Source organism: Anolis carolinensis, unplaced genomic scaffold, assembly GCF_035594765.1.
Source record: "Anolis carolinensis isolate JA03-04 unplaced genomic scaffold, rAnoCar3.1.pri scaffold_11, whole genome shotgun sequence".
Classification (NCBI taxonomy): Eukaryota; Metazoa; Chordata; class Lepidosauria; order Squamata; family Dactyloidae; genus Anolis; species Anolis carolinensis.
The window spans coordinates 759,126-784,373 of record NW_026943822.1 but is presented as its reverse complement, the minus strand read 5'-3'; the positions used below and the strand labels follow the sequence as shown (position 1 = coordinate 784,373).

General features: G+C 40.3%; 1 protein-coding gene across 1 annotated transcript in view; it reads left to right on the top strand.

Annotated features, from left to right (window-relative positions):
• The window catches only part of map2k1 (mitogen-activated protein kinase kinase 1), a 29,932-nt gene that overhangs the window by 2,756 nt on the left and 1,928 nt on the right, over window positions 1-25,248 (top strand). The window contains exons 2-10 of the mRNA XM_062963440.1: window positions 1,948-2,158; window positions 4,000-4,146; window positions 5,719-5,796; window positions 9,636-9,687; window positions 17,169-17,293; window positions 19,583-19,790; window positions 21,606-21,670; window positions 22,898-22,959; window positions 23,643-23,688. Coding sequence (XP_062819510.1) covers window positions 1,948-2,158; window positions 4,000-4,146; window positions 5,719-5,796; window positions 9,636-9,687; window positions 17,169-17,293; window positions 19,583-19,790; window positions 21,606-21,670; window positions 22,898-22,959; window positions 23,643-23,688 — 994 coding nt within the window. The remainder of the gene's footprint in view (window positions 1-1,947; window positions 2,159-3,999; window positions 4,147-5,718; window positions 5,797-9,635; window positions 9,688-17,168; window positions 17,294-19,582; window positions 19,791-21,605; window positions 21,671-22,897; window positions 22,960-23,642; window positions 23,689-25,248) is intronic.

Genomic DNA, 25,248 nt, shown 5'->3' with positions numbered 1-25,248 from the left:
TATTTATTATTATTATTATTATTATTATTATTATTATTATTATTATTATTATTATTATTCCTGACCGTAAGAAGAGTTGTTCAACAGTGGAACTCTCTGCCTTGTAGTCCAGTGGAAGCTCCTTCTTTGGAGGCTGGATGGCCATCTATTAGGAGGGTTTTGATTGTGCTTTTCCTGCATGAAGGCAGAAGGGGGTTGGACTGGATGGCTTTTGGGGGTCCCAACCCTGTTATTCTATGATTCTATGAGCCTTGTTTGACTTCCCTTCCCCCCCCCCCCCCCCCCCGAGGCATGTTTCACTGAAGCACGGATGGGAAGGAAGTGCAAGCGTGCGGCCGGTTATGTAATCGGCCATGGAATTGGCACAGAGAAGCGTGTAACATATTTACACAGGCTTTCTTCCATGTGCAGCCACATCCTTCCTTCCATCGGAGCCTTTTGTACTCCAGTGCCCGTCAGGTGTGCTCAGGATCACAACTCCCATCATCCTCCCCTTTGCAAAGCAGCACGACTTTGCACAAAACCTGAGAGCGTGTGCTTGCGGAGCCAATGCAAACCGTGAGAAAAGGGGAAGATGGGCTGAAATAAACACCTGGAGCTCAAAATTCTCAAACATACATGATTGTTCCATCCACATCTCTCTTCTCTGGGTGTGGAATTACATAAAAATATTCAGTTCAGAATGGTCCTAATTCTATTCTGCATTTTACATAGCTCCCAAATTAATAATTATTATTATTAATAATAATACTGTAATAATAATGATAACAACAACTTCTCTCCCAAAGTAGCCTCAAATTGGCTAGTTCTATTCTGCAGTTTACTTAGCTCCATTATTATTATTATTACAGTAGAGTCTCACTTATCCAACACTCGCTTATCCAATATTCTGCTGGCCCATTTATGTTGGAGCCTCAAATCGGCTAATTCTATTCTGCGGTTTTCTTAGCTCCATCATCATCATTAATAATAATAATAATAATAATAATAATAATAATAATTTATTATTATTATTATTATTATTATTATTATTATTATTATTATCTCCAGCCTGCGCCCGGGCTGAGGCGCAGGCTGGAGAGCAGCTGCAATGAATCACTGCAATGAATCACTCTGACCAGGAGGTCATGAGTTCGAGGCCCGACTTGGAGCCTATGTTTGTTTGTCTTTGTTCTATGTTAAAAGGCATTGAATGTTTGCCTATATGTGTAATGTGATCCGCCCTGAGTCCCCTTCGGGGTGAGAAGGGCAGAATATAAATGCTGTGAATAAATAAATAAATTATTATTATTATTATTATTACACTTCTTCTCTCCCAAAGAATACTCAAAGTGGCAAATAAGAATAATTATGCAATATGTCAATTTGAAACCCAAAGCATGCAAACATTAAAATAAAATTAAATAGGATTTTAGCTTACTTCATGTGGTGATACAGGTTGAATATCCCTGTTGGGATAAATAAACAATAAAACCTGTTGGAATCTACCAGCGTGTGTCTTGGTGCTTTTTCTGGTGGAAGACTGACCCACAGCACAACTGGGAGAAGAGAACCCGACAATTTGTACAGAATCCCAGAACCTTCTCTTTGGCCCATTTATATAGGGGCTCTCACATAATTGAGGTTTTATGGCTGGCCCGCTTTATGGCTGGCATCTGTTCTTTGTCAGCCGACCGGAGATGTCAAAGATTGGAGATCATGACATAACAGGTTTTATTGTACAGAATCCCAGAACTTTCTCTTTAGCCCATTTATATAGGGGCTCTCACATACCAGAGGGTAATTGAGATTTTATGGCTGGCCCGCTTTATGGCTGGCATCAGTTCTTTGTCAGCCGACCGGAGATGTCAAAGAGTGGAGATCGTGACAGCCACCCAGTTCCAAACCAGTGTCTCGTCTGCAAGGATCTCCATTTAATGGCCATTTCTCCCCTTGTTTCCGGCGCAGGACGAACCTGGAGGCCCTGCAGAAGAAGCTGGAGGAGCTGGAGCTGGACGAGCAGCAGCGGAAGCGCCTGGAGGCCTTTCTGACCCAGAAGCAGAAGGTCGGGGAGCTGAAGGACGACGACTTCGAGAAGATCAGCGAGCTGGGCGCCGGGAACGGCGGGGTGGTCTTCAAGGTCTCCCACAAGCCCTCGGGCCTCATCATGGCCAGGAAGGTGAGCCCGGCACGGGACCCACACGCGGACCCACACGGCCTCCCCTGGGAACAACCCTCTCCCGTTGACATTGGTGGTGCCATTTGGAGAGGCCTCCCGAGGAACGTCTCTCCTGGCCGTTTCCGGGACTTAGACCGAGGTCTTCCAAGCCAAGCCCTCTCTCTAGACCGATCTCTACGGAGGAGAATTTGGGGAGTCTTCTGTGCTATATGTTGCACAACGGTCCCCCAAAATTCTCTCACTTTGCCTCCATCTACAGGTTTTGGATGCTGGCTCTCTCTTTCTCTCTCTCTGTATGTATACACACACACACACACACACACATATATATATAGAGAGAGAACAAAAGTCACCCACTTGCTCAACACTCAAAACAAACAAATCAAGCTCAGATGTATGGACCGCGAGAAACCACGTTTCTGGAATTTGCCAGATGTACAATTCTGATGATGATGATGATAATAATAATAATAATAAAAATAATAATAATAATAATAATTTATTTATATACCGCCCTATCTCCCGGATGGGACTCAGGGCGGTTTCCAATCATAAAAACAACACAACATAATAACACATTATTAAACAAGGTAAAACAATCTATCTATATAAAAGGGTAATGAAATTTCGGCCTAGGACAAAACAACAAAACTACACATCCCAGAAACACCAAACTTGGCAGCACAACCCCTCATCCATGCCTCTACGTTCATACCACAAAAAGCTCCAGCTCCTCCAGAAAACGGCCTGGCTTTGAGACTGCAAGGCTATTCGCTGCTATTCCACCTGGCCAACAAAGGATTCCCATAAGCCACAGCAACGCGTGGCTGGGCAAAGCTAGTAATAATAATAATAATAATAATAATAATAATAATAATAATAAACTTTATTTATACCCCGCCACCATCTCCCCAACGGGGACTCGAGGCGGCTTACATGGGGCCATGCCCAGAACAATACAATATAACAAAATATAAATGAAACAACAAATCACAACGCATTAAACAATCTATCTATATAAAAAGGTAATGAAATTTCAGCCTAGGACAAAACAACAAAACTACACATCCCAGAAACACTAAACTTGGCAGCACAACCCCTCATCCATGCCTCTACGTTCATACAACAAAAAGCTCCAGCTACTCCAGAAAACGGCCAGGCTTTGAGACTGCAAGGCTATTCACTGCTATTCCACCTGGCCAACAAAGGATTCCCATAAGCCACAGCAACACGTGGCCGGGCAAAGCTAGTACAATTATATAGCAATCAATAACACTTACACAACCTGATCAAGGGGACGGGAACCATAAACTCAATATATTAAAGTGTATCATTTCAGGCTAGATAAATCTTGTGAAATATATTTAGGCCAATTACCGATGAGGAAAAACCGGCAATTCTTGTTGTTGGTTGTTGTGGGGGTCCCTTGCCATCCATTTAAAAGGTGAATCGTTGCTCCGAGAAACTTCCAAGAAAGACTGATCATGGGAACAGAGGGGCCAGAAGCAAAAAGGTCAAAGACCACCACCAATAATAATAATAATAATAATAATAATAATTATTATTATTATTATTATTATTTACCTTATTTATTTTTATCCTGCCTTTCTGCGTATATAGGGACCCAAGGTGTCTAACAATCTCTGCAACACAATAGATAGGTCTTGCTGGCACATTCAGAGCTTTGGAGGAACAGAAGCAATTTCAGGAATCTGTGATGCGGATGTCCCATTCCTCCATGAGGAACCATGACATGTCATAGCGTTAGGAGGATGCTTTGGTCTCTTGGATGCCCAAGATTCATCCAATAACGGTGTTTGTGACCATTCGTTGCTTTGTAGCTGATCCACCTGGAGATCAAGCCGGCCATTCGGAACCAGATCATCCGGGAGCTGCAAGTCTTGCACGAGTGCAATTCTCCGTATATTGTGGGCTTCTATGGAGCGTTTTACAGCGACGGGGAGATCAGTATTTGCATGGAGCACATGGTAAGGAGGCCTTTGGCATTGTAACATGCCGCACGTCATCACATAATAGTTGTACTCCCCTTTTTGGGGGTGTCCAAAATGGTATTGTTTGTGAGAATTGCAAACAAGAGGGAGGTCAGAGGCCAGAGAAATGCGTTCATGTTTTGCAAAGGGTATTAAAGCAATGTGTTTGGAGACGAACCTTTGTCAAAGCAACTTTCGTTCAACCAAGAAGCAAGTTCTCGCTTTCCTGGATTATCTTGCAGACTATGTGTTCATGACCCTGGGACTTTGTCATGCTCTAATGGGACTTTGTTTATTTCTTGTGATTTCTAAGGATTTATTTTGTAAAGAACTTTTGAAACTTTACTTTTGCTTTTAAAGAACTTTTTCACCTTCTATTTGTCAGCGTGGAGGTCAGGGTGCATGCTGGGTGGGTTTCTTCAAGCTCCATCGATCATCTGCTCCAGCACCCTGATGAATTGACTGCCACACCAATTCCTCTGTTCAAATGTCAGACTCAAACACATCAGTAGCCTGAAGTCCAAACATTTATTTCAATATCTACAAACATATTTACAAAACACAGCAAAAGCCATCGCTCGGAGCTGGCATTCTCTTCAGCCTCTTGCCTCGGCAAGCACCAGCTCAACACTCACACAGAGATAAGAAAACACATTCCTCAGTCCGAAGGAAGTTCCCGGCCTCCAAAGCCGGAAATCATGCCTGATAGGTCAACAGCAGGCTGTCAGTCTAACTAGCCTGCTGTTAACTGTTTCATTGCTGAAACACACACTCTTGCCTAACAGCAGAAAACACTTGATTTACATTTCATACACATACAACCATAATCCAACACTATTTTCTAATAAACTAAAAAGGCTTCAACCTGTGCGCAGTCTGGTGTAAATCGCAAGGTGAAGCTAGCCTGAGGTGCGACAAAAGCTTTAGGACCGATCTGGTTTGTTACTTGGAGAGTTGCTGTGTTTTCTGTCGCATTTAGCCGTGGCCATTGAAGTGGCATCAAACAACATTGATTCTACAGTTGGTTATTATTCGTTGCATGGTTTTTTGAAACCAGGCTTCATTGCACTTTGACCAGTTATTATCTTGGGTCGGAGAAGCCTCGTGGGATCCAGAAAGAGCTGTAAACCCTAGAGATTGCAAAGTTTATTTATTTATTTCTCACCCCGAAGGGGACTCAGAGTGGATCACATTACACATATAAGGCAAACATTCAATGCCTTGACATAGAACAAAGACAAGACAAACATAGGCTCCGAGCTGGCCTCGAACTCATGACCTCTTGGTCAGAGTGATTTGTTGCAGCTGGCTGCAGCTGGTTGCTCAACAGCCTGCGCCACAGCCCGGGCCCCAATAAGTTCTTCCTTATTGTGACTTATTCTGGGTCAAGGTTGGCCTTTTTTCCCATGCCGATGCCATGCTCCTCGCCCCACTTCCAGTCTAATCGGAGACCCAAATGCACTTCTGAATCCCGTCGGCTTTTTTACCTCCTGGCTCATGTTCAACCTGTTGTCCATTAAGACTCCTGAATAAACACACCATCCCGCTCAATCTCTTCGTCTTTTCCAGGACGGTGGCTCTTTGGACCAAGTCCTGAAAAAGGCCGGCAGGATCCCGGAGAAGATTCTCGGCAAAGTTAGCATCGCGGTGAGTCTGCGGCGCCGGCATTCGCGGAACCTTCCGTTAGGTTTTGCATCCCAATAAATAACAACACGGTTTTTGTTCCTGGGTTATCAATGCCGTTTCTGTTAATGTGCGATTTGTGTATTGATGGTGTTTAAATGCAATTTGTGCCATGCTTGTATTGCAACGGATTGCATCATCCAGAATGTACCATAGTGTGGAAAGAGTTAATTGCCAAGAAGCTATGATGACTTTGATGTGTGGCTGGAACTAGGGAGTATCCAGACACAAGTGTTTGTGCATAAGGATTGCCAAGAAGCTATGATGACTTTGATGTGTGGCTGGAACTAGGGAGTATCCAGACACAAGTGTTTGTGCATATTGATTGCCAAGAAGCTATGATGACCTTGATGTGTGGCTGGAACTAGGGAGTATCCAGACACAAGTGTTTGTGCATAAGGATTGCCAAGAAGCTGTGATGACCTTGATGTGCGGCTGGAACTAGGGAGTATCCAGACACAAGTGTTTGTGCATAAGGATTGCCAAGAAGCTATGATGACTTTGATGTGTGGCTGGAACTAGGGAGTATCCAGACACAAGTGTTTGTGCATAAGGATTGGCAAGAAGCTGTGATGACCTTGATGTGTGGCTGGAACTAGGGAGTATCCAGACACAAGTGTTTGTGCATAAGGATTGCCAAGAAGCTATGATGACTTTGATGTGTGGCTGGAACTAGGGAGTATCCAGACACAAGTGTTTGTGCATAAGGATTGCCAAGAAGCTATGATGACTTTGATGTGTGGCTGGAACTAGGGATTATCCAGACACAAGTGTTTGTGCATAAGGATTGCCAAGAAGCTGTGATGACCTTGATGTGCGGCTGGAACTAGGGAGTGTCCAGACACAAGTGTTTGTGCATAAGGATTGCCAAGAAGCTGTGATGACCTTGATGTGTGGCTGGAACTAGGGATTATCCAGACACAAGTGTTTGTGCATAAGGATTGCCAAGAAGCTGTGATGACCTTGATGTGAGGCTGGAACTAGGGAGTATCCAGACACAAGTGTTTGTGCATAAGGATTGCCAAGAAGCTATGATGACCTTGATGTGTGGCTGGAACTAGGGAGTATCCAGACACAAGTGTTTGTGCATAAGGATTGGCAAGAAGCTGTGATGACCTTGATGTGTGGCTGGAACTAGGGAGTATCCAGACACAAGTGTTTGTGCATAAGGATTGCCAAGAAGCTATGATGACTTTGATGTGTGGCTGGAACTAGGGAGTATCCAGACACAAGTGTTTGTGCATAAGGATTGGCAAGAAGCTATGATGACTTTGATGTGTGGCTGGAACTAGGGAGTATCCAGACACAAGTGTTTGTGCATATTGATTGCCAAGAAGCTGTGATGACCTTGATGTGTGGCTGGAACTAGGGATTATCCAGACACAAGTGTTTGTGCATAAGGATTGCCAAGAAGCTGTGATGACCTTGATGTGAGGCTGGAACTAGGGAGTATCCAGACACAATCAGTTTGTGCTTACTGATTGTGTCAGTTCAGTTGAGTTCTGTCTTCCTAGAGTTTGAGTCAAGTTCTGTTGCAGAACAGAACAGTCCTGTGTTCATCTGTCGTCTGCAAGTCTGTTTGTGTTGTTACAGTAAAACTTTGTAAATGGTTTTACCAACGTCTCTGAGTGTCTCTTCGTTCTGCACTCCACTGATTCCATCCAACTACTGCTGTGCTGCAAATACTCTTGACAGTTTCCTAATTGGTCTGATCATAAAAGCATGGGGAAAGTTTGATCAAGCTGCACAAACTTTGTTTCTGCAGGAGGGACATCCTGCTATAGCACATTTTGCTCTAGTTTTCCAGTGAATATCTCATAACCAATTCAACATACGTTGTGGCAACCACAGAAACGATGTTTCTGTAGCAGAACGACTATTTTTTAAGTAAGGACTGCACAATTAAACAGGAAATAGCACCTGCCCTGCTTTAAAGAGGAATAAGTGTTGCTACTTTTCATGTGTTTACAAGGGTTGAATGAAAAGTAATGCCTCCACCTTCGTTACTTGGGTTTGGATGAGAATACAGTAGAGTCTCACTTATCCAAGCCTCTGTATAATCCAAGGCATTTTTGTAGTCAATGTTTTCAATATATCGTGATATTTTGGTGCTAAATTCGTAAATATAGTAATTACAACATAACATTACTGCATATTGAACTACTTTTTCTGCCAAATTTGTTGTATAACATGACGTTTTGTAAAATCATAACCTAATTTGATGTTTAATAGGCTTTTCCTTAATCCCTCCTTATTATCCAAGATATTCGTTTATCCAAGCTTCTGCCGGCCCATTTAGCTTGGATAAGTGAGACTCTGCTGTATTTTAATAAATCAAACGCAGCAAAAATCCTTAGAATGTGCTCTATAACTTCCACTATTTACTTTCCCACATAATTATCAGACAATTTGATACATTTCTGCCAACGATGAACACGTTTTCTGAATCCGTCACGGAAGAAGTCGACACTCTGTTTCTGCAACCGACGTCTCACAGTATCCATTGTGCATAGACCTTCCAATAGCCAAGCAAAGCAATAATGTGACCCACACCTTCTTGTGAAATGCCTATTATGCTTGAAATTTCCCTCTGAGTGATATGATTGTCCTGAATCAATCTGTCAATCTTTTGCTTGTGAAACTCGGTGGTTGTTGTCACAGGACATCCAACTCTTTGCTTGTCACGCAAGTCAGATGTTCCCACCTCAACACCTTTAAACCAACAACGCACAGGACTCACATCAACACAATCACCATAAACAGCTTGTATTCTCTGATGAATCTCCCTGCTTTAAGTCGCATTGACCAACCATCTGCACAGGGTTCCATACTTCGCACTTTAACAACACAACTGTTCAATGCTAAGGCTTCCCCGTCTGCGCAGGGTTCCATACTTCTCACTTTAACAACACAACCGTTCAATGCTAAGGCTTCCCTGTCTGTGCAGGGTTCCATACTTCGCACTTTAACAACACAACCGTTCAATGCTAAGGCTTCCCTGTCTGTGCAGGGTTCCATACTTCGCACTTTAACAACACAACTGTTCGATGCTAAGGCTTCCCTATCTGCACAGGGTTCCATATTTCGCACTTTAACAACACAACCGTTGAATGCTAAGGCTTCCCTGTCTGCACAGGGTTCCATACTTCGCACTTTAACAACACAACTGTTCGATGCTAAGGCTTCCCCATCTGGGCAGGGTTCCATACTTGGCACTTTAACAACACAACTGTTCAATGCTAAGGCTTCCCCTCTGCGCAGGGTTCCATACTTCGCACTTTAACAACACAACTGTTCAATGCTAAGGCTTCCCCTCTGCGCAGGGTTCCATACTTCGCCCTTTAACAACACAACCGTTCAATGCTAAGGCTTCCCCGTCTGTACAGGGTTCCATACTTCGCACTTTAACAACACAACCGTTCAATGCTAAGGCTTCCCTGTCTGCACAGGGTTCCATACTTCGCACTTTAACAACACAACCGTCCAATGCTAAGGCTTCCCCGTCTGCACAGGGTTCCATACTTCGCACTTTAACAACACAACTGTTCGATGCTAAGGCTTCCCCATCTGGGCAGGGTTCCATACTTGGCACTTTAACAACACAACCGTTGAATGCTAAGGCTTCCCTCCAAATGGAACTAACTGTAGAGGAGAGTCTACTGAACAATCCAGGACCTGCCGCAGACCAAGACTACCATTTATTGAGGAGTTACGAAGGTGGAGGCATTACTTTTCATTCAACCTTTGCCTGTATCTTTGCCTTTCTTGCTGACCGTCATTCACAGTCACGTTTTCAATTGCAGGTGATCAAAGGCCTGACATACCTGAGAGAGAAGCATAAAATAATGCACCGAGGTAAGAAGGCTTCCTTCTGTATGTTTGGGTGTATTTTAAATGCTAATAATTGCAATTTCATATTTTTTCTGACCAAAATGCTGGTCCAGAGGATATTGTCTTAAACTGAATTTTTTTAAAAATTCATTTCTCTTCAAATATTGTTAATCTCGGTAGCTAATCTTGAGCCTGGCAACCAATTTTTTCTATTATTATTGTTATTATTATTATTATTATTATTGATACAATGACATAGTCTGACACCAAACAAGATAGATATGTTGGATTTCGTATCACAAAATAATAATTATTATTATTAGTATTATTTGGGTCTAGCTACTGCATTTAGTTATTGTATGGTGTTTTAATTAGCTTGTCCAATGTGATTTTTAACTGACTTGTTTTAATAATTGCATGTTAAATTCAAATGTCTATTTTTTTTAAATTGCATTGTTTTGTAAGGCCATGGGTCGCTTTGGGTCTCAAATCAAGCGAGGAAATATATGTATAGGTGAATATAATAATGGTAGTATAATAGGATATAAGTAAATATAATATCAGTGGTAATAATAATAATAATAATAACAATAATTAACTCTTCTGAACTAAATAGTACGTTTTGTTGCTGATGTCAAGCTGACATTGACCTTTGGCCATGCAAGTGAATGAGAGACCTCAATAGCTTTTTCATAATCCATCCATCCATTGCATGATGATGATGATGATGATGATGATGATAATAATAATAATAATAATAATAATAATAATAATAATAATAATAATAATTGACTCTTCTGAACTAGATAGTATGTTTTGTTGCTAATGTCAAGCTGACATTGACCTTTGGCCATGCAAGTGAATGAGAGACCTCAATAGCTTGTTCAGAATCCATCCATCCATTGCATGATGATGACAATAATAACAACAACAACAACAACAACAACAACAATAATAATTCAGTCTTTTGAACTAAAAAGTACCTGTTGTTGTTGATGTCAAGCTGGCATTGACTTTTGGCCATGCAAGTGAATGAGAGTCCTCAATAGCTTGTTCATCATCCATCCATCCATTGCATGATGATAATAATAATAATAATAATAATAATAATAATAATAATAATAATAATAATAATTGACACTTCGGAACTAAATAGTACGTTTTGTTGCTGATGTCAAGCTGACATTGACTTTTGGCCATGCAAGTGAATGAGAGAGCTCAATAGCTTTTTCATAATCCATCCATCCATTGCATAATAATAATAATAATAATAATAATAATAATAATAATAATAATAATAATAATAGACACTTTGGAACCAAATAGTACTTGTTGTTGTTGATCTCAAGCTGGCATTGACTTTTGGCCATGCAAGTGAATGAGAGAGCTCAATAGCTTAATAATAATAATAATAATAATAATAATAATAGACACTTTGGAACCAAATAGTACTTGTTGTTGTTGATCTCAAGCTGGCATTGACTTTTGGCCATGCAAGTGAATGAGAGAGCTCAATAGCTTAATAATAATAATAATAATAATAATAATAATAATAATAATAATAATAGACACTTTGGAACCAAATAGTACTTGTTGTTGTTGATCTCAAGCTGGCATTGACTTTTGGCCATGCAAGTGAATGAGAGAGCTCAATAGCTTAATAATAATAATAATAATAATAATAATATACCCGCTTCTCCCTACATCTCTTTTCCTATTCCTTCCATCTTTTTCATGAACCTTTGCTGCCTTTCCTACTGAGTCATTGTGTCTCATGAATACAATAGTTTTCCCCCATCTGTTAAATTGGCAAACATTTTCAAGGAGTCGATGTTTTCCTCTCTGGATAATATGCCCGTCGAAGCCAATTTCCACCTGTTTCCAAAACTCAATTATTCCTTGTCAGCTGCTGCCGGGCCTTTGAGCCTCGGGAATCGATCGGGTGCAAATGAACGGGAGACGAAAAGGCCCCGGAAAGGAAATATCTATTGATTCCAATGAGCGGCACAAAAAGTGTTCAGGAGAGTTTTAAAGTAGGTCAGCGGTTGGGGTCCGGAGGCCGCGTTCCCACCTTGAACGGCCACCTTCCCTGCCGTGGCCCTTCCCGGATTCAATATCGCAGGAAAAGCACAATCAGAGCACCCCAGGCAGATGGCCCTCCAGCCCATGCTTGGTGATGATGATGATCATAGAATCCTAGAGTTAGATGGGATCTCCAAAGGACATCCAGTCCAACCCTATTCTGCCTCCATCCCAGAAAAGCACAAAGCATCCTAGGCAGATGACCGTCCAGCCCCTGCTTAATAATAATAATAATAATAATAATAATAATAATAATAATAATAATAATAATAATAAATAATGATGATGATGCTGTGGACTCGTTGTGTTTCAAATAATAATAATAATGCTTAATAATAATAATAATAATAATAATAATAATAATAATAATGCTGTGGACTCATCTTGTAGTGTTTCAGATAATAATAATAATAATAATAATAATAATAATAATAATAATAATAATGATGATGCTTAATAATAATAATAATGCTGTGGACTCATCTTGTGTTTCAAATAATAAAATAATAATAGTGCTTAATAATAATGATGATGATGATGATGATGATGATGATGATGATGATGCTGTGGACTCATCTTGTTGTGTTTCAAATAATAATAATAATGATGATGATGATGATAATAGAATACTAAAGTTGGAAGGGATCCCAGAGGACATCCAATACAACCCCCTTCATTCCAGAAAAGCACAATCAAAGCACCCCAGGCAGATGGCCCTCCAGCCCATGCTTAATAATAATAATAATAATAATAATAATAATAATAATAGAACCATAGTTGGAAGGAATCCCCAAAGGACATCTAGTCCAATCCTCTTCTTCCAGGCAAGAAAAGCACAATCAAAGCACCCCAGACAGACGGCCCTCCAGCCCATGCTTAAGAATAATACTGTAATGATAATAATAATAATAATAAGAAGAAGAATAAGAATAATAATAGAATCCTAGAGTTGGAAGGGATCTCCAAAGGACATCCAGTCCAACCCTATTCTGCCTCCATGCAGGAAAAGCACAATCAAAGCACCCCAGGCAGATGGTCCTCCAGTCTCTGCTTCTTAATAATAATAATAATAATAATAATAATAATAATAATATCCTAGAGTAATCTCCAAAGGACATCCAATCCAACCCCCTTCTTCCAGGCAGGAAAAGCACAATCAAAGCACCACAGGCAGATGGCCATCCAGCCCCTGCTTAATAATAATAATAATAATAATAATAATAATAATAATAATAATAATTATTATTATTATTATTATTATTGATTTTGTGATACAAAATCCAGCATATCTATCTTGTTTGCTGTGTCATAATAATAATAATAATAATAATAATAATAATAATGATAATAATAATAATTGAATCCTGTGGTTGGAAGGGACCCCCAAAGGACATCCAGTCCAACCCCCTTCTGCCTTCATGCAGGAAAAACATAATCAAAGCCTTCCCGACAGACGTCCACCTCTGTTGAAAAGCCAAAGAAGGAGATTTGGCTGGAGAGGCATCTTCTGAAAACGTGGCAGCAATGAACATTTGTAAGACCAAAAACAAGGCAGTCTCTGGGCGAGAACCATAAATAATCTGGACTGCGTTTTGGATGCAACGCAGGAGAGCGTTGCCAGGCGAGGCCTCCATTAGCCTAATGGGCCGCTTTGGATTCGGTTCCTGCTGCAGCCATAAAAACACGGCGAGCCAGAAAAAACACTTTCACCGAGTGGTGTCAAACTGCTGCAGTTCTGCAGTGCGGATGATGATTATGATTAATCATTTTTTCTCTCCACAAGGAAACTCAAACCAGCAAATGTCTCTGAAGCTGGATGTCCATCTGTCGGGAGGGTTTTGATGGTTCTTTTCCTGCTTGGCAGAAGGGGGTTGGACTGGATGGTCTTTGGGGGTCTCTTCCAAATGGAGGAGTCTTTGATTCTATAGCCTTATTCCTTGTTGTTATTATTATTATGAGCTTGTTATTATTATTATGTTTATATAATAATATTTATACCCCATTTTTTTCTCTCCACAAGGAGACTCAAAGCGGCCATTGTCTATGAGGCTGGGTGGGGTGGACTGGATGGCCTTTGGGGGTCTCTTCCAAATCTAGGAATCTTTCATTCTATAGCCTTATTCCTCCACGAGCTGATTATTATTATTATTATTATTATTATTATTATTATTATTATTGACACAACGACATAGTATGACACAGCAAACAAGATAGATATGCTGTGTGCATCATCCGAAAATACATCACAAGCTAAACGCTTGGGAAATGTTCAACTTGTGATTTTGTGATACGAAATCCAGCATATTATTATTATTATTATTATGTTTATTATTATTATGTTTATTACTATTATGTATACCCTGGTCTTTCTCTCCACAAGGAGACTCAAAGCGGCCGATGTCAATGAGACTGGATGGGGTGGACTAGATGGCCTTCAGGGTCTCTTCCAAATCTAGGAGTCTTTCATTCTATAGCCTTATTCCTCCATGAGCTGCGTATTATTATTATTATTATTATTATATTATTATTATTATTATGTTATTATTATGTGTATTATTATGTTTATGTATACCCCATTCTTTCTCTCTACAAGGAGACTCAAAGCAGCCAATGTCTATGAGGCTGGGTGGGATGGACTGGATGGCCTTCGGGGTCTCTTCCAAATCTAGGAGTCTTTCATTCTATAGCCTTATTCCTCCATGAGCTGCGTATTATTATTATTATTATTATTATTATTATTATTATTATTATTATTATGTTTATTACTATTATGTATACCCCGGTCTTTCTCTCCACGAGGAGACTCAAAGTGGCCAGTGTCTATGAGGCTGGGTGGGGTGGACTGGATGGCCTTTGGGGTCTCTTTCATTCTATAACCTTATTCCTCCATGAGCTGCTGCTGCTGCTTTTTCTTCTTCTTCTTCTTCTTCTTCTTATGTTTATTATTATTATTATGTTTATTACTATTATGTATACCCCGGTCTTTCTCTCCACGAGGAGACTCAAAGTGGCCAGTGTCTATGAGGCTGGGTGGGGTGGACTGGATGGCCTTTGGGGTCTCTTTCATTCTATAACCTTATTCCTCCATGAGCTGCTTGTTCTTCTTCTTCTTCTTCTTCTTCTTCTTCTTCTTCTTCTTCTTCTTCTTCTTCTTCTTCTTCTTCTTCTTCTTCTTCTTCTTCTGTTTATTATTATTATTATTATGTTTATTACTATTATGTATACCCCGGTCTTTCTCTCCACGAGGAGACTCAAAGTGGCCAGTGTCTATGAGGCTGGGTGGGGTGGACTGGATGGCCTTTGGGGTCTCTTCCAACTCCTGGAGGACCTGTTGGGCCTCTTTGGGGGATGCTGTTGGGAGCAGCGCATGATTCAGGCAGGAACTATGCCAGGAATGCCACCCGGAAACAAAGCCGTGCCGGCATTGAAAAATGTGCCCACAGCCAGCCTTTGACTCTTTGCAATCTTCAAGACAGTGTCCAAAACGTGTCTCCGCTTGAGGATTAGACCATCGCGTTGCCTGGAGATTAAATTACATCTCTGGAAACCAGGGTTTCCCGATCCTAGCCATTGGGTGACCTTGAATTTATGGATAGTTTCTTAAAAAATACTAATGATATTTAATCCTGTTTTAATATTTGTATATTTCTATATTGGAATGCTTTCAATGTAGCTGCTTTGAGTTCTCCTGGTGGAGAAAAAAGGTGGGATATAAATAAACATAATAATAATAATAATAAACCTCTAATATCCTAGAAACCAGTGCAGGTGGTCCCGGTGGTGATGGGCACACTGGGTGCCGTGCCAAAAGATCTCAGCCGGCATTTGGAAACAATAGACATTGACAAAATCACGATCTGCCAGCTGCAAAAGGCCACCCGACTGGGATCTGCGCGCATCATCCGAAAATACATCACACAGTCCTAGACACTTGGGAAGAGTTCGACTTGGGATTTTGTGATACGAAATCCAGCATGTCTGCTGTGTCATACAATAACATATTAATAATAATAATAATAATAATATACCTCTAATATCCTAGAGCCCAATATTCAGAGATGAATCCCAGACACTTGGACCTCATGTGTCTGTGTGCTGTGTTGTTATGTACATGTAAATAATAATAATAATATAATAATATACCTCTAATATCCTAGGCCCTTAGGTAGAGTCCAATATTCAGATACGAAGCCCAGACACTTGGACCTAATGTTACGTTCATGTAATAATATAATAATAATTAATAAATAAATAAATAAATAATAAATAATAATAAAATACAAAATAATAAAATACAATCTAATCATAGTAATAATAATAATTTTATGACACAAAATCCAGCATATCTATCTTGTTTGCTGTGTCATACTATGTCATTGTGTCAATAATAATAATAATAATAATAATAATATACCTCTAATATCCTAGGCCCTTGGGAAGAGCCCGATATTCAGATACGAAGCTCAGACACTTGGACCTAATGTTATGTACATGTAATAATAATAATAATCTAATAATAATAATAAAATACAAAATAATGAAATACAATCTAATCATAGTAATAATAATAATAATAATAATAATAATAATAATAATAATAATTTTATGACACAAAATCCAGCATATCTATCTTGTTCACTGTGTCATACTATGTCATTGTGTCAATAATAATAATAATAATAATAATAATAATAATATACCTCTAATATCCTAGGCCCTTGGGAAGAGCCCGATATTCAGATACGAAGCTCAGACACTTGGACCTAATGTTATGTACATGTAATAATAATAATAATAATAATAATAATAATAATAATAATAATAATAATAATAATAATATAATAATAATAATTTTATGACACGAAATCCAGCATATCTAACTTGTTTGCTGTGTCATACTATGTTGTTGTGTCAATAATAATAATAATATAATATAATATACCTCTAATATCCTAGGCCCTTGGGAAGAGCCCGGTATTCAGAGACGAACCCCAGACGCTTGGACCTAATGTTATGTACATGTAATAATAATATAATAATAATAATATAATAATAATAATAATAATTTTATGACACGAAATCCAGCATGTCTATCTTGTTCGCTGTGTCATGCTATGTTGTTGTGTCAATAATAATAATAATAATAATAATAATAATAATAATATACCTCTTATATCCTATGCCCTTGGGAAGAGACGAACCCCAGGCACTTGGACCTAATGTTATGTACATGTAATAAATAATATATTTTTCTTAACCTCAACAAGCTCAACAGTCCTCGCCCTCTTGGCTTTCTCCTCGCGACATACACAACATTTGTAGAGATGCAACTAACCAGTCACTAATCCCTTATCATCCCTTATTAAATGTTTAATACATGATTTGGGGAAAAAAGATTTGTTTTCCTTCTTTTGTCTTCCCAGACGTGAAGCCGTCCAACATTTTGGTCAACTCCCGAGGGGAGATCAAGCTTTGCGACTTCGGGGTCAGCGGGCAGCTGATCGACTCCATGGCCAACTCCTTCGTGGGGACGCGGTCCTACATGTCCGTAAGTACCATCTGTCGGGCCATCTGTCGGGAGGGTTTTGATGGTGCTTTCCCCGCTTGGCAGAAGGGGGTTGGACTGGATGGCCTCCCAACTCTAGGAGAATTTGATTCTAAAGCTCAAAGTCAGGGCTGTACAATTAGACAGGAAATAACACTTTCAAACCAGGAACAGATTTTTTAAATTATTATTATTAATAAATAATAATAATAATAAAACTTTATTTATATACCGCCCTATCTCCCGGATGGGACTCAGGGCGGTTTACAGTCATAAAAGCAAACACAAACATTACATAACAACATAATACACATTATGAAACAAAGTAAAATAATACAATTATAACAATAAATCACACTTACATAACCAGATCAATTATTATTATTATTATTATTATTATTATTATTATTATTATTATTTGTATACCTTTATTGATACAAGGGGTGCATTGATGTTTCCTCATTGGATGTAAGGTGTTTAGTTTACTTCCAGGGTCAGGTTCACTGGAACGTGTTGTTGTTGTTGTTGTTGTTATTTGTATACCTTTTTTGATGTTTCCTCATTGGATGTAAAGCCTGTCATTCAATTCCAAGAACAGGTTCACTGGAACATGTTGTTGTTGTTGTTGTTGTTGTTGTTATTTGCATACCTTTTTTGATACAAGGGGTGCATTGATGTTTCCTTATTGAATGTAAAGCGTTTCATTTAATTCCAAAGACAGGTTCACTGGAATGTGTTGTTGTTGTTGTTGTTGTTGTTATTTGTATACTTGTTTAAATACAAGGGGTGCATTGATGTTTCCTCATGGGATGTAAGGCGTTTCATTTACTTCCAGGGACAGGTTCACTCAGACATATTGTTGTTGTAGTAATAATAATAATAATAATAATAATAATAATAACAACAACAACAACAATAAGTGTGTGTGTGTATATATAAATATATATATAGCTGGTGTTATATTAATTACTCTTAAGAAATGTCCCTGTACTGACTTACAGATTGAACTTAAGAACAAACCTCCAGAACCTTTCTTGTTCGTATATAAGTAAATATTATCATGATCAAATAATAATAATAATAATAATAATTATAATTATAATAATAATTTTATTTGTTTATCTTGTTTTATTTTTTAATCTTGTTTGCTGTGTCATACAATAAAATAAGTATATGTGTATATGTATGTCTATATGTATGTGTGTACGTACATATATATACAGTAGAGTTTCAACTACTCGACATAAACGGGCGGGCCGAATGTTGGATAACCGGAACTGTTGGATAATAAGGAGGCCCTATTATCCCTCCCAGCAAGCACTTGGTTTAGGGGAGCCCCGTATATATATATAGCTGGTGTTATATTAAAAAATTGAGCACCCAGTGGCGCAATGGGTTAAACCTTTGTGCTGGCAAGACTGCTGACCAATAGGTCAGCAGTTCGAATCCGGGGACAGTGAGTGAGCTCCCTCTGTCAGCTCTAGCTCCCCGTGTGGGGACATGAGAGAAGCCTCCCACAGGGATGGTAAAACATCCAACATCCGGGCAGCATCCCCTGGGCAACGTCCTTGCAGATGGCCAATTCTATCACACCAGAAGCAACTTAGTTTCTCAAGTTGCTCCTGACACGAAATATATATACAGTAGAGTCTCACTTATCCAAGGTAAACGGGCCGGCAGAATGTTGGATAAGCGAATATGTTGGATAATAAGGAGGGATTAAGGAAAAGCCTATTAAAGATCAAATTAGGTTATGATTTTACAAATGAAGCACCAAAACATCATGTTAGACAACAAATTTGACAGAAAAAGTAGTTCAATACATGATAATGCTATGTAGTAATGACTATTTACAAATTTAGCACCAAAATATCACGATGTATTGAAAACATTGACTAAAAAAATGCGTTTGATAATCCAGAACGTTGGATAAGCGAGTGTTGGATAAGTGAGACTCTACTGTATATATAAAAATGTCCCTGTTCCAGCTTAAGAACAGATTCAACTTAAGAGGAAACCTCCAGAAGCTCTCTGGTTCTTAATTTGGGAACTGCCTGTATATAATTAAATATGATCGTGATCATCAGCATCCTCGTTACTATTGGGGGTGTCTAAGGATCGAAGAAATACGGTATTTCCAATGGGTTTTAGACCAAAATGATTATAATATAATGCAATACTAATATAATTAAAATATAAAAGAATGATTGCAGAGGTATCCATGGAGTTGTCTAAGTGCCCCTGACGGTTCTCCCCCCCCCGCCCCGTCCCCCCCCCCCCGTCCCCCCACAGCCGGAGCGTCTCCAAGGGACGCACTACTCGGTGCAGTCGGACATCTGGAGCATGGGCCTCTCCCTGGTGGAAATGGCCATCGGCCGGTACCCCATCCCGCCGCCGGACGCCAAGGAGCTGCAGCTCATGTTTGGGGGGCCCGTGGCGGATGGTGGCCCCCCCTGCGAGACCTCGCTACGGCAACGGACCCCCGGGCGGCCCCCCAGCGGTAAGGAGCCTCCTCTGCGGGGGGGGGGGGGGGAGGAAAGGGCATCCGGGGGGGGGGACCGACACCGGGCTGGGGGGGCTTTACAGCGCCCCAGGTGTGCAGGCCAACCCGAGTTACAAACACCCGACAGAGAACTGCCAAAAAACTCATTTTGAGTAAAATCTTCTCTTCAGTGGTGCATAACTACACGTATTTATGCAAGGCAATTTGTCTTACAGTTGTTAGACTGATAACCTAGTTGTCTCTGATCTGTTAGGAACAAAGATTATGCCAATGCGCAATAACAACAGAGTTTCAGAAGTGTTTTCTTCAGCGCCCCAAAACATCTACTCTCCCACAAAAATGTCTTGTTTCTATATCATGCTCTCAAGAGATGAAAATAAAGTAGACTTCGTTAAAAGCAACCTATCTGGTTTACTCACAGCCTTCGTGTATTTAGCATATTTTATATCTTTCCACCATGTCTCCTGTATCAATTTAACGATATAATAATGTATAATAATCTATATATATAAAAGAGTGATGGCATCACGGCGACCCACAAAACAACAAAACTACAGGGCCTCCAACCTCGAAATTTGACAACACAACCCATCATCCACGGCTCTAGGTTGATACAACAAAAAGAAAAGAAAAATAAAGTCCTAATTAGAGAGAGAGGAATAATTGCTTTTATCCAATTGCTGCCAGTTAGAAGGCTAAGCTCCTCCAACTTGGTCTCCTAGCAACCCAATAAAAAATAATAAAAAACACTAAAAATTAATACAATAAAATACTATAATAACAGAAAATAACTAAAAATAATACAAGAAAATAATAAAATATAATAAATAAAAATATAACTTACAATAAAATTAATAAAAAATTGCAAATAACGTCAATTAAAAATTACACAACAATTTTTAATCAATACCACCACCACTTTGCCACAGCAACGCGTGGCCGGGCACAGCTATATATATATAAAAGGATAATGGTGTTTCGCCACCGGGCAAAACAACAAAACTAAAGGCCCCCCAACCTAGAAAATTGACAACACAACCCCTCAGCCACGTCTCTACGTTCTTACGCTCAACAAAGGACCCCCCCCCCAAACAGGGAAACACCCACTCTTTGAAGGTCCAAACCCATTCGGTATTCATCACTCTTTCATCTCAAAACACAAAATAAAGAGTAACACTCTGAAAACAAAGGAATTCCATCCAGGAAACAATCAGGCCCACCTAACACCTCCCAACAAAGGATCCCCCCCCAAGACACAGAACCACCTAAAAAAAGCCACAGCAACACGTGGCCGGGCACAGCTAGTTACTAATAATATTGCAATATAATCGTATAATACAATATACTGTATGTATATATACTTGTAAACCGCCCTGAGTCCCCTTCGGGGTGAGAAGGGCGGGGTATAAATGTCGCTAATAAATAAATAAAATATTGACATAACTTGTCAGTCCAACGAGTTGTTAAGCAGACTGAATACAAAATGGAGTCCTGAGCCTGAACATGCTCAGTACAATCACGTCTATAGCCCTTCCCACACCAAAGAGGTTCAGTCAAACTGGCAAATCAGCATACACATAGAATACAGGTTATCAGATGTTTACATTAACAAATAAACAGCGAAAGGCTTTGGAGGTTGCTTGGGACAACTTGGGTCTCATCTCCGAGACATTTCAACTATGTAGGGAAATTGGAAATATAATCCCAATCCGGCCCATTTCGGGTCCAATGTGGAGCGCTTAACGGCCATAAACGTTTCATGGGAAATCTATACGATTGTTCACTTCTACTCTCGTCTTGGTTTTCTTCCAGCTTACAGCTCGGACAGCCGGCCTCCGATGGCCATCTTTGAACTCCTAGACTATATCGTCAATGAGGTGAGCGGGGCAGCCGCACTCTTGTCTGGATTTGGCATTTTCGCTCATGTGAGAAAGATGTGAGAAAGGATACATGGATGGGTGGCCATGTGGACAGACAGACAGACAGAGCTCTCCATTAGGAATAGGCAGATGGATGGACAGACAGACAGGGATGGATGGACGGATGGACAGACTGAGAGGGATCTCCATGGTTAAATGGATGGATGGATGGACAGACAGATGGACAAATAGGTGGGCGGATTGATGGATGGACAGACAGACAATGATCTCTATTACAAGCCAGATAGATAGATTGCTTGATGCATGAATGAATAGATGAATGGATGAACAGGTGAGCGGTTGGACGGACGGACGGACAGACAGACAGAGAGACAGACAGGGATCTGCATTACAAGCCACATAGATGAATGGATGGATGGATGGATGGATGGATGGATGGATGGATGGATGGATGGACAAATAGTTGGGTGGATTGATTGATAGATGGACAGACAATGATCTCCATTATGAGCCAGATAGATGGATGGATGGATTGATGAATGGACAAACTGACAGGGAATCTCCATTACAAGCCACATAGGTGGGTGGGTAGGTGGGTGGATAGACAGACAGACAACGATCTCCATTACAAGCCAGATAAATAGATGGATGGATGGATGGACAGACAGACAGGGATCTGCATTACAAGACCTATGGATGGATGGATGGATGGATAGTTGGATGGACAGACAGATGGACAGATTGACCGACAGGAATCTCCATTATAAGCCACATTGGTTGAATGGAAGGATGGATGGCTGGACGAACAGACGAGTAAATTGATTGATTGACGGCTAGACAGACATACAATGATCTCCACTACAAGCCAGATGGATGGATGGATGGATGGACAGACAGGCAGGGATCTGCATTACAAGACCTATGGATGGACAGACGGATGGACAGATTGACCGACAGGAATCTCCATTATAAGCCACATTGGTTGAATGGAAGGATGGATGGCTGGACGAACAGACGAGTAAATTGATTGATTGACGGCTAGACAGACAAACAATGATCTCCACTACAAGCCGGATGGATGGATGGCCGAATAGGGATGGAACAGATGAATATGGGGGTGGATTGACGGATTGATAGACAGATAGATGGATGGGTGGGTGGATTTACAGACGGGCTGAAAACGGGGCTGAAACCGTCCCTCTGCTTTTGCTTTGTCCTCTGCAGCCGCCTCCGAAGCTCCCCAGCGGCGCCTTCAGCCCAGACTTCCAGGACTTTGTGAACCAGTGGTGAGTCCGTCCAGCCTTGAGCAGCTGGTTTGCCCAAAAGAAAAGCGGGGTGGGTGGTGCAGCATGTTAAAGCACTGAGCTGCTGAACTTGCAGACCAAAAGGTCCCAGGTTCAAATCCCGGGAGCGGAATGAGTGCCTGCTGTTAGCCCCAGCTCCTGCCAACCTAGCAGTTCGAAAACATGCCAATGTGAGTAGATCAATAGGGGAAGGTAATGGTGCTCCATGCAGTCATGCCGGCCACATGACCTTGGTGGTGTCTACGGACAACGCCGGCTCTTTGGCTTAGAAATGGAGGTGAGCACCAACCCCCAGAATCGGTCACGACTGGACTTAACGTCAAGGGAAACCTTTACCTACCTTTACCTGTATATCTTGCTAGAGCTCTCTCGGTATATAGATAATTATATCTGCATAGGATTTGCAAAGACTTGAAAACATGTGAGGGGAAAATGTATATATAAAAATGATGTATACACATAGATACAGATATACAAGGGTGCAAATGGCGGCTATGGCGAGGGCTGGGTCAACAACCTTGGCCGGCTGCATCCGTCCCGTGGGCGCATAGTGCGAGGGGTGAATTTACAGGCTGCTTTACGGCCCCGGTTCCCCTTGAGGCTCCGAATAAGTCCATTGAGTGTTGCCATGAGAATAGCTCTCTTTTCTTCCTTTTCCTACACAGCTTGATCAAGAACCCGGCGGAAAGAGCCGACCTCAAGCAGCTGATGGTGAGTCGGAAACTTTCCCTTTTACTCTTGACTGTAAGAACCTTTGGATCAAGACTGGATTTGTCTTCTTTGGAGGCCTTTCAACGTGAACGGTCTTTTCTACCGAGGTCTAAAAGCAATAACGGTGTTGACGTTTCCTTGGGAGCCCGAACCGCCTGCGATTCCTCTTGCTACGTCTGCATTAATATACATAGTGGTTTGTTGGCACGGCATCCTTCTTCAAATGCATTGCAATTTGTGAGTTTAGCCCAATTCTGCCGTTTCTATTTCCAACTTTTCTCCTTTTTAATTGTTCAAGAACGACTACGGCGAGATCTGCCTTATCCGCCGGGGAGATAGTCCCAGAGCCACCAGTAATAGTGAAATCCATATTTTGATGTTACCTTGGGTCAGAAGCATATTTACCGTATATACTCGAGTATAAGCCGACCCAAATATAAGCCGAGGCACCTAATTTTACCACAAAAAACCTGGGAAAACATTGACTCCAGTATAAGCTGAGGGTGGTACATTTCAGAAGTAAAAACAGATACCAATAAAATTACATTACCGTATATACTCGAGTATAAGCCGGCCCAAATATAAGCCGAGGCACCTAATTTTACCACAAAAAACCTGGGAAAACATTGACTCCAGTATAAGCTGAGGGTGGTACATTTCAGAAGTAAAAACAGATACCAATAAAATTACATTACCGTATATACTCGAGTATAAGCCGGCCCAAATATAAGCAGAGGCACCTAATTTTACCACAAAAAACCTGGGGAAACATTGACTCCAGTATAAGCTGAGGGTGGTACATTTCAGAAGTAAAAACAGATACCAATAAAATTACATTACCGTATATACTCGAGTATAAGCCGGCCCAAAGATAAGCCGAGGCACCTAATTTTACCACAAAAAACCTGGGAAAACATTGACTCCAGTATAAGCTGAGGGTGGTACATTTCAGAAGTAAAAACAGATACCAATAAAATTACATTACCGTATATACTCGAGTATAAGCCGGCCCAAATATAAGCCGAGGTACCTAATTTTACCACAAAAAACCTGGGGAAACATTGACTCCAGTATAAGCTGAGGGTGGTACATTTCAGAAGTAAAAACAGATACCAATAAAATTACATTACCGTATATACTCGAGTATAAGCCGGCCCAAATATAAGCCGAGGCACCTAATTTTACCAAAAAAAACCCTGGGAAAACATTGACTCCAGTATAAGTCGAGAGTGGTCAATTTCAGAAATAAAAATAGATACCAATAAAATTACATTAATGGAGGCATCAGTAGGTTAAATGTTTTTGAATATTTACATAAAGCTCAAATTTAAGATAAGGCTGTCCAACTCTGTTCAAATCATTATTCTCATCTTCTTCAATGTAAATGCCCTTATGTATCCTTTTCATAATAATAGAGTAAAATAATGCATGTAATAATAATAATAATAAATACAGGAAAATAACACATGTCATAATAAATAGAGTAAAATAATAAATGCAGTAATAATAAGATCAGAGTGAAATAATAAATGTATTAATAATAATAATAATAATAAAAGT